The sequence below is a fragment of the Clarias gariepinus genome, chromosome 28, assembly GCF_024256425.1.
Source record: "Clarias gariepinus isolate MV-2021 ecotype Netherlands chromosome 28, CGAR_prim_01v2, whole genome shotgun sequence".
Taxonomy (NCBI): domain Eukaryota; kingdom Metazoa; phylum Chordata; class Actinopteri; order Siluriformes; family Clariidae; genus Clarias; species Clarias gariepinus.
Genome location: NC_071127.1, coordinates 2,578,982 through 2,589,929, shown reverse-complemented (window position 1 = coordinate 2,589,929; position 10,948 = coordinate 2,578,982). Strand labels below are relative to the sequence as shown.

Genomic DNA, 10,948 nt, shown 5'->3' with positions numbered 1-10,948 from the left:
TTGATAGTGGACTTCAGCACTAAGCAGGAGAGGAACTACCAGACCCCCGTCATCAATGAGAGCCCAGTGGAGAGAGTGGACAGCTTCAAATACCTCTTTGTTCACATCACGCAGGACCTGTCATGGTTATGTCACATCAACACCATGGTAAAAAGGCCTGACAGCATCTCTACCACCTCAGGTGCTTGAGGGACTTTAGAGTTCAGGAACGTTTACTCCTGCACCGTAGAGAACATCCTGACAGGAAACATCATGACTTGGTTCGGGAAGAGCACCATGCAGGACAGACATGCTCTACAGAGGGTGGTGTGATCAGCCGAGCACATTATCTGCACCAAACTCCCTGACCTGCACTCGATCTACAGTAAGTGTGACAGGTCGAGGAAATGATCTAATAACAAGGGTTAAAAAAAGCAAAGAAAAGTACCCCCCCCCACACACACACACTTTTTTCTTTTATTTTATCCTTGTTAGAACTCTTGTGAGTAAACGACATCATTCATGTATTTCCACTCCACACCTGCAGAGGGCAGTGTGACACTTTAGGAGTTTACCTAGGAGACCTGCAGCTCGAGTTTCAGGTCATATTAAACTGCACTCGAGCAACGCAATAACGTGTCTGAGTTCTGTGCGTGATTGGGTTTGTGCCGGTTCAGATTCCTCTAGGTCTGACGCCGGTAACAATTGGGGGCTCGTCCGGGATTCTGCATCATCGAGTGGGGAGAGCTGTCACGACAAGTGAAGGTTGGCGATCAAGTCTCAAGGAAGGCTGCTGTGCCCAGCATCATCCAGAGTGAGAACGTCACTGGGGAAGCGTCACGATGGCTACCTCACAAAAAGCTTCCTGTTCTGAGTACCAGCCAACTCCAGCTGGTTGCCAGGCCTATTGAAGACAGCAGCGAGAGTACCGAAGGCTTCAGTAAACCAGAGCTCTATGACCATAAGGTATGGCTCAACTTCTCTCTCTTCAGGAGCTGTTACATCAACCGATTCCAGAGCTGGTGAGGTCTATGTTTCTGCAACTCCCATAGGCAGTGCACCTACCCATACACACGAACATCTCCCTGTTTCGGCAGAGGATACACACACACACATTCAGTAGACAAACACAAACATGCACAACTGTCACCGTCAGACTGTCCTGCACATCAGTCCCTCAATCGTGACTTACCCACTCTGACGTTACCTATGGACGGAGTTTGTTACACACCAGGTCACCTAAATGACACTGGTAACCATGACACTTACCAGAGGAGGAGAAGTCTATTTTCAACTGTTACTGATCAGGTTATAAGACTGTCTGATGTCATGGCTTTGATCCCTCGTCGGGAATGTAAATTTCACGGTGGTCAAATATCTGATACTGAGTCTGACATTTCTTTCATTAGGGCAGATTATTAGGGCAGTGCTCAAGATAACTAAACCAGGTACCTTTAGAGAAATGCTCACTAACCATGAGGGTTCAACCATAAATGGGTTAAAGAGACTTCTCCGTGCGCATGTGAAAGATAAAGGTGTAGCCGAACTCTTCCCTGAGCTCAGTAATGCTAAACAACATGACAAAGACAGTCCACACCAGTTTCTCTATAGACTTATAGGGTTAAAACAGAGAGTTATTTTTGAGTCACAGCAGCCAGGTGTGGAGTTTAACTATGATAAACAACTGGTTCAAGGTACTTTTCTGCACACTTTGTATCAAGGACTAAATGACAAGAACAGTTATGTTAGGCAGGACATCAAACCTTTTCTTGCTGACACACAGGTTAGTGATGACTCACTGTTGGAGCAGCTGACCAAGTCAACCATGGAGGAAGAATGGAGGTTAAAGCGCCTCGGTGCTGTGGCCAAGCCCAGGTCAGTAACGGCGAGTGTAGCTCAATCTGACATTACTGTACCAACTTTAAAAACGAACAAAACGAACCCAAATTGATGCTGAGTTGCAGGCTAACCGTGAAGCCATTAGAGAGCTGACTGCTCAAGTGTCCTCGCTGACCTGACATATGACGCTGGTGAATCAGACTGTTGACTGTACACCAACTGGAAGCTCTAATACACCTGTTAAGCACCCACTATCCCAAATGGCTGAGAAAAAGGGTAGATGCTCTGACTGCATAATGAAAGAGACAATTAACTGTCCCCATTGCTTTGTGTGTGGTCAGACAGGGCATAGAGCCATTGGATGTTTGCAGCGACGGAAGCCGTTTAACACTAGAAGCGCCGCGCCAGTGTCACCTACTTCAGCGGTAATTTGACCGCCTATTGTTTTGAATGGGAAGCTGCTGCTGACACACAATCATCGCTAGATGGCGCGTTCACCCAAAACAAATAGTTTAGCGGCAAGATCAACTTGCACTTAGACAATGCGCCATTCATTCCCGCATTGATAATCAGCGGTATCTTTTTTTCATATTCAACTAAGAAAACCTACTACAGAGTTTCTAAGGGGACAAAGGCAGAGGGAAAAAATGGTAGGAAAAAAAAAACAAGTCATGTTTTGCATTATAACCCAAAGTTTTTGGCATGACTTTTTTCTGCCATTTTTTGTCCTCCTTTGTCCATCTAGGGGCTTTGTACTATAACAAAAAGGGAAGCTCTACTTATATCGTACGGAGAAAATCTATTAGTTTGTTCATTCTATTTGAAGCTTCTGAACGTCTCAGGTGGTGCAGTAGCAGCGATTTAGTTCTGAACTCACTTCTGTGAAATTATCGCTAAAACAATATTAAATTTGAATAAATCAGATCTACCACAGCAGATAATAAATTATGCTATGTTATAACTGAAGCAAACACTACGATTATGCCTTGTTTTGTTCAGTGTTGCTAGGCAACGGACCATGCGCCTAATCGGCGGGAACGTGGTTCACTTGGCTGCAGTGTATTATAAACCTGCGAATTGTTTCACTGCTTATGCTCATGTAATAAAAGTGAGGGAAATGTGGAAGTGATGTGTGGCCACTGAATGAGAACTAAATCAAAGATTTTTGTTAACTACAAGCTGTTTTCTCACAGCTCTACCTGATCAACTGTAAAAGAGAAAACACAGCAGCTGGGGATGGTGAGAGGAAGATGTAGATGGGGTGCTGTGTTACCTCTGGTGAGAAGACACAGACAATGTAGACATGGGAGTGGAGAAAAAGGGGGAGGTGGAGTGAGATGAGAGTTGCAACATGAACTGGATTATGTGCTAGGGAACTGTCTTACACATAATTTCTCCTCAAACCTACAGTCATGTAAAAAAAATAGGAAACCCTAAGAAAATCTGGGTATTTTGTATTTTTTTTAAAAATATATGGATATTTAATCTCAATGTAAACAATACTGAGAGATTGAAGTAGTATAATTAAGCAATTCAAACTGAAGAAAAGACTTTTCAATATCTTCTGTAAATTTAATTCTACAAAATGCATATTCTATCTAAGGAAAAAGTTAGGACACCCTACCCCTTAATAGCTACCCCCTTTGGCTAAAATAACTACAGTGAGAAGCTTCTTATAGCTAATTCTCTTACATCGGTCTGAGGGAAGCTTTTTCCTACTCCTCAATGCAGAATTCTTCCAGCTGTGAAATGTTTGCTGGGTTTAACAACTGTCATTGTTGCAAAGCATCTTTACAAAATTATTATCAAAAAATTATTTAAGTTTGTATGAAATGTGAATGTGTTGGAATGAAAAGATCAGATTGTCCCTGGTGAGCAAGCTGAGGGCAACAGTGGAAATGAAATACTTCCTGTGATTGTAAAAGGAAGAAACCTTGAGAGGAACCAGACCCAACAGGAAACCCAGCCTCATTTGGGTGAAACAGAAAGCAGGAATTGATCTGCATTTATACAGTGTGTTAGGTGGCAGCCAGTTCAGCTATAACAGTTAATTGATGTTAATATGAATTCCAGGTAGTTATTGGAGACTCAGGTTGACTTGTAGGAAATTCCAGTCCAGCAACTGCAGCCAAGTCAAGTCCTCTTCTGCCGGAGGGCAGAGGGAGTCTGGATCACGGGCAGCTCATCATTGACATGTGTAGCTCAACAAAGAGAGGGATGAGAGGGAGGGGGAGAGAGGGAAGAGAGAACAGGAGAGCGAAGAGCAGAAGAGGAGAGATAACAGTTAGGTATGGTCGCAGTCACATAATGTATAATGTAAACGTATAGTGTTGAGTGCAAGCAGAAACTCCAGCAGGTCTAACTATAACATCATACCTAAAAGGGAGAGCCAGAAGGAAACAGAGACATGAGGGCTCTCTGAGATGTAAAGCAAACAATCACCTTACTGTCAACAAACCTGAGTGATCAATGAGAGTGAGGAAGACAGCATCTAAACATACCAGTTCACCATAATACTCTACGTCCATGAGTCCCCCAGATCTGCTCCTTTACCCAAGACGAAACTATTTATAAAAATGCTTGATTAAATAAATAGATTTTCAGCCTGGCCTTAAACACTGAGACTCTGTCCGAGTCCCAAAGACAATTTGGAAGGCTATTCCTTAATTTTGGGGCTTTGTAAGAAAAAGCTTCACCTTCTGCTGTAGTTTTTTAATAATACGCAGTACTGACAAGCAGCATGCATCCTTTGATCTAAGTAGGCGTGGCGGTTCGTAAGACACTAGCAGTTCACTCAGATACTGCGGCGCGAGACCATTTAATGTTTTTTTATGTCAAAAGTAGTATTTTAAAATCAATGCGAAATTTCACTGGGAGCCAATGAAGTGAAGATAAGGTAGGGGTGATGGGCTTGTATCTCTTGCTGCTGCATTCTGGACTAACTGAAGCTTGTTTATGCATCTAGTTGAACAACCAGACAGTAAGGCATTACAATAGTTAAACCTACAGGTGATAAAGGCATGAACTAGGTTTTCTGCATCGTTTAGCCACAGTATATTTCTTATCTTGGCAATATTTCTGAGGTGAAAGAAAGGTAGCTCAGTGGTTAAGGCATTGGACTATGGTTCGGAAGATCCTAGGTTCAAACCCCACAACCACCAAGTTGCCACTGTTGGGCCCTTGAGAAAGGCCCTTAACCCTCAACTGCTCAGATGTATAATGAGATAAAAATAAAAAAAAGTAAGTAGCTCTGGATAAGAGCGTCTGCCAAATGACTAAATGTAATATCAGGGTTTCTGCAGGTTTCCTAATGTCAAATTTAGGACTTTTTAAGACCTTTTTAAGACCAATATGAATTAAATTTAAGACCTATATTACAGCATCAAAAACACAAAAGAAAATGCAGAAGTGCAGAATCACATACATTTATTGCAACAGTGCTGAAAACAGGTTAGATGCATTGTTGAAATACAAAAAACAACAACAACAAACAGCTTAGCACAAATCTGTAGTGTGTATGCACACGTGTGTGTGTGTGTGTGTGTGTGTGTGTGTGTGTGTGTGTGTGTGTGCTACATTAATCTCAGCTCTTTACCCTTGGCCAGAATCTCTTCCTCAATGTTCTTGAGCTCAGCTGATTTCTCCTTGCTGGCCCTTCTCAAAGCATTTGACTTAGTTATTAGCTGAGCCATCTTACTGCCAGCCTTGCCTTCAGCCTCCTTTGCAAATTTGTCTGCATCTCTAGAAAGACTTTCAGCAACTGTTTGTATCGTGTTCCTCCTTTTTTTTAGTTCCTCTAAGCAATCCTCTGCCGCCTTTCTCTTTTGGCCCTGTGCAAGAGATTCTTTCTTTTTTCTCTCTTTCTCAAGGTAGAGACGGTACCTGGTTCTGGCTGACGCCACTGAACTCTAGGGCTGCAACAACTAATCGATAAAATCGATAATTATCGATAATGAAATTCGTTGTCAACGAATGCCATTATCGATTAGTTGGGCTGCTCATGTCACTGAGGAGCGCGACCACAAGATGCACAAATACAAACAGATACACAGCTGCTCGCGCAATGGAGGTTACAGGAGCGTCTGCAGGTAAAAGCGCGCGCCCCGAGTCCTCCAAGGTATGGGAGTGATTTACATTAAACGCCTCTAAGAAGACGGTAACCTGCACGCTATGCAAGATCGAGCTTTCATGGCATGTCATGCACGAACACCTAAAAAGAAAACATGTTGGTGTAACGGATGGCGAAACGTCAGCAGGGTCGGTAAAAACTGCATCTCTTTATCGTGTAAAAGTTGTATAGTTTAAGTGCTTTTATTGAAACTGTTTGCTAATTTCGGGACAGTCGCGCTAGATCTGTTCACGTGCTACTCGCGAGCATCACATTGCGCAATCACCTCATGAGCAATAGTGATTAGTTAAATGGCGCTACTTTAAATTAGCTTAAATTACACGGTGCGAATAACAGTAGAATATTACATTTAGTGATTGTACATTTGTGACTATTAGCTTTTTGCATTTCTACAGTTTTTTTTATAGCCCACTACAAAGTTAACTTGTAATTTACTGTGGTTTTACTTATGCATACATAGTTTTATTATACAAAATTACATTATTTTAGCTGTTTATATCTTATCAACTGAATATATATAAAAAACTGTATATATTATATACTACATTTCATTTAAGGTTTAAAATGTCAAAATTAAAGATTATTAAACTCTATATGTGGCTTTTGCATTTTTTAAAGTTTATTTTTATACATAAATAATACCCTGATTTATGTTTTTTTAAATAGTTATAAGCAAAATATCAAATTTAAGAAGCGGTTAGGTTTTATCCGATTAATCGATTAATCGAAAACATAATCGCCCAACTAATCGATTATCAAAATAATCGTTAGTTGCAGCCCTACTGAACTCAAGAGTTCTTTTGTCAGGGGAACTTTGGTAACACCCCCATGTCGGGTGACATAGTCACATAACAGTCTCTGTGCTACTAAAGTGTCCTCTTGCATGTTGCTGGTTTCTATTTCCTAATTAAAGGGGTCATACAGGCCTAAATGCACTTTTTTAAGCTGTTTGGACAGAACTGTGTGTTAGGAAAATGCGTACACAACCACTCTACAATAATAAAGAGCCGCCCAGTGGTTTTCTTTTCATTTATTACAATAACACGCCCCTTCTGAAATCAGGCCAATCTCAAATGCCTTGCCGTGTGACGCCACACCACAAGAGGCCGCTCCTACACTAGTTGATTGACACTGGTGTTTTAGCAAAGACCCGCCCCGAGTGAGAAGAAGCTGTCGGCCATTGTTTTTCGCCACTGGAGCAAAATGGCGCCTAAGCGAGTGTTGTGTACAGTTGTTGGGTGTAATAGCGAACACAGCAGTCGTCATTCACTACCTAGGGTTAGTGACCTAGGGTACCTACCTAGGGTTAGTGATCTAGGGTACCTACCTAGGGTTAGGTATCTGAGCCACTGAGGACGCAGTGGCTGAATTTAGTTTTTGAAGCTAACGTCCCCGCTGATTTACCTAAATGCGTTCATGTTTGCGATAATCATTTTTCACCAGACTGCTTTATAAACGCGGGTCAATATAAAGCAGGTTTTACTAGGAAGCTGCTCCTAAAAAATGGATCTGTACTAATGCTTCGTGTTCCTGCTTCATCTTCACCAGGCTCTGTGAGTGTGATTTATTTTACTATGACACTTTGCAGATCGCCTTTTCTAATAATCACGATGAATGCGGAGTGTAAGTTAACTTTCTCTCATAGAACATGGTTATGGCTTCTTCTCTATGTACATCCGTCTCTATATAATCCCTAATCGCCCGTTTATAATAAACAATGCATTAAGGTGATTGTCTAGTTGCAAACTGTGTACGTAGTCGGAAAACTATATTATGCTTACCTTTGTTACGTTAGATGGTTTATAACGATGTCTGTCGAAGATTAAGAAGTCATGTAAACACATCAGTAAACACATTGTGTACGTATCTCTCTCAGTAAGCTTCTCCGGTTTTTGTTGTTGTTGCTCGTGGCAGCGCAACAGCCTGTTAATTCATGCCCATGCAGTGATGAGAAAGACAAATCGAGTCGATGCATGTCCATTCTTTTAATTTCTGCATTGTCAAGCGATATTACAAACTTCCGCGTAGGTTCCGTACTTAAATCAAACCAAAAACGACTGAAGAAAACAAGCTCGGGCTCTATAATCCAGCGTTTTCCAGTTTGGACTGCATTACCCACAAAGCACTGCGTTGTGGGCAATGCTTTGTGGGTAATGCAGTCCAAAGCATTGCCCGCACTGGACTACACTTCCGTGGCTATACCCCACGTGTGTTGTGAAGACACGCCCCACAGAACTGGGGGGGGTGGGCTCAGCAGAGGTCATGAGCATTTAAATTAGCATGTACTGAAACAGGTTGCTGAGAACAGAGCTAGTTTTTACCAGGTAAAATTAGTGTTTTTTTTACACAATAATTTTGAATTTTTAATTAACGTATAATACAAACTTTTCATTAGGACCCTAAAGATCATATTAACATTTAATGAAAAATATGATGTGTAGGACCTTTAATAGAAAAGCCTCTTTCAACAGTGGCCTGTCCGTGAGACAAAATCAGAAGCTTCTGGCAAAAAGCAAAAAGCTCTGGGGAGTTATTGAGGAAACTGCTTAGGAAGACATCAAGCCTCTTTTGCATTGGTGGGAAAGAGACAGACTCCTCGCTTCTGCATTCAACAGACAGGAAGGCATCAAATTGTTGGAGAATGACATCCCCTAAGACAAAACAAGTGAAAGATAAAAATGTGTTTTTGATAAATCATTACAATACATCATTAAAAATATATTAACAATCTATCACGGTTATGAGCAGAACCACTAAATTTTTTGGTAACGATGGATAATGTCAAAGGTTATTTCAACACTAAGCCAGCTACTAGCACACAGAACAGGTACTCAAAAAATATTAGTCTGACTAGAAAAATATAAAAGGAAAAAGTCATAACACAGATTGTGTTAACAACACTTAGAATATATATATATATATATATATATATATATATATATATATATATATATATATATATATATATATGTATAAAGTCTCTGTGCTGACCTCTTACTTTTGTTAAAAACCTATTCTGAACTATTCCTACCATCTGAAACACCTCCGTCAGTTGATTGTCTTGCAGAAATGTCTGAACAAGACATTTCATCTGCCTCTTGCACTTGTCTGGGTCTCTGAACATGACAGAGGGGTTCAGACACGCCATCTGCCTAACTGTAGCATATTTGAGAGGGCTCTTCTCCTGTATTTTCCTGACGATGTTTGAAAGTCCCTGCGTGCAGTCTCTTTTAAACTCAAGGACTCTGAGCTCAACAATTATTCTGCTCTAGACAGAGGAATTAAGCAGTCATAATTTGTACAATTAAATTATATTTGCTGCTGCTGAACACAGTATATAAAGTATCTTTCTAAATTACTACACTACCTTGAGGACTGACTTAGCACCCAAGCCGATGTCAACATCCTTTAGTTGGAGCCAGTTGTTCTTGTCAGCCACATCCAGTTTTGTTAGCTGCAGTGTGGTGATGTCTTGTAGGATATCTCCCCTAACAAAGCGTCTCAGGAGGCTCTGCAAAAAAATTAAATGAAAGAATCTTGTGCCCAAATTTCTAAAAACAAAGCCACATATTTTATATCATAATTATACTCAATGAAAGTTTAGGAAATTACTTATTCTCAATTAACAAAGACCTAATCAGAAGTAGCAATAGTTATGTGCTGATAATGTACAGAGCTATCCATATAAATAAGTACCTTGATCAGCTCAGCCAGGTCATTGCTGAGGAAGGGCATCACTGGCTCATCTGTTTGATACTTCTTCAAAAAGGGACTGAAAAGCCTGGCAACAGTCAAGGAGAAGTATAACTTGGCCTCTGTTAGTGTGTCTTTCATGGCATCCTCCACTGTGTCAAAAGATGCTGTCCCAGGGTTTGGTAGTTTTTTTCTTCTCACTGCATCTATATACTTTGTACGTGATGGCCAAACTTCAAGAGCCCTCTCTATAACAGGCTGGTTTTCAAGCCATCGATGACCACAGAAAGATAAAGGAAAAATAATGGACTTGGTCACAGCAGTCCTCTCTTCTTGCCGGCACATTATGGAATAATGTGTGCATGGCTCTTAGTAGTTTTTCCACTTGCCATATGGAAAAGCCACTTTTGACTGCATTATGTAACGTGTGGAGTCCACAGCTCCCCACAGCAACAAGCTGAAAACCTCCATACCTTTCTGCGAGCTCTTGTTGGAAGAGTTCAAAACATTTAAAATTCACATTGGGCCCATCCATTGAAATGGACACCAGTTTTCTTAGGTCAAGGGGATCCACACACTCCTGAGAAAAAATAAGTGGAATTAAAATACAATTAAATTATTTCTTAAATAGTTTTAACAAAGGAAAGTAGTATAAACAATATGAAAATGAATAACAATCATCTTAATAAAACAGAAAAGGTAACCCTAATTACTCTTAAAAAAAAAACTATAATCATTTCAAAATAAAACATTTACTTACTTTCACGTGCTTCATTAAGTCCTTGGCTGTAGCATGCCCCATGAACTGGGATCCAAGGCACTTGACTGCACCTGCCCGCTTTCCCAAAAACGTACGTGCAAGTCCAGTTGCTTCATTTTGGAGGTGCGATTAAGACTTTCGTCAAACATCAGCACCAACGGTCCGGTCACTTTCGAAATTAGGTCTCTCTTAATAAAAAAACGCTAGTCCAAAACGCGCAATGTAAGACGTTTTATCTTTCCCGCACCTGAATGATTTAGCGATGTCGGAGTTCGGAAACATTGTCTGAAACAATTCACCGATTTCCTCATTCGCACTACTAGTCGCTTGCGGGGGTCGCAGAGCTGCAGTGTGGGCCTTGCCTAACGTTAGGCAGCGTGGAGCCACCAGATACTTGGCAGAATTGGCTGATGGCTGTCGTTTGCTGGAGACCCTTCACAGCAGTCAGATGTTTCTCACTTTTTGCGTGAGACGCTAGGGCTCGTACACCTAACGTTCCCAGTTTAATTGTTTTCTTGCATAATAAACAGTATGCTTCAAATGCATTG

General features: G+C 41.0%; 1 protein-coding gene across 1 annotated transcript; it reads right to left on the bottom strand.

Annotated features, from left to right (window-relative positions):
• Positions 1 to 8,788: 8,788 nt before the first annotated feature.
• On the bottom strand, positions 8,789 to 10,284 carry LOC128515585 (uncharacterized). The gene is made up of 4 exons (XM_053489674.1): positions 9,644 to 10,284; positions 9,315 to 9,458; positions 8,979 to 9,215; positions 8,789 to 8,797 (listed from the first exon to the last, which is right to left on the bottom strand). The coding sequence occupies exons 1-4, from the start codon at positions 9,983 to 9,985 to the stop codon at positions 8,789 to 8,791; spliced, it is 732 nt and encodes a 243-aa protein (XP_053345649.1). The 5' UTR covers positions 9,986 to 10,284.
• Positions 10,285 to 10,948: the final 664 nt, after the last annotated feature.

Bases quoted from the DNA above. Each gene is read 5' to 3' on its own strand.
- LOC128515585 (XM_053489674.1), bottom strand. From the start codon at position 9,985: ATGTGCCGGCAAGAAGAGAGGACTGCTGTGACCAAGTCCATTATTTTT. The intron at 9,459-9,643 runs GTACTTATTTAT...ATTTTTTTGCAG, and splicing joins ACCTGGCTGAGCTGATCAAG to AGCCTCCTGAGACGCTTTGT. The intron at 9,216-9,314 runs GTAGTGTAGTAA...TCCTCTGTCTAG, and splicing joins GTGCTAAGTCAGTCCTCAAG to AGCAGAATAATTGTTGAGCT.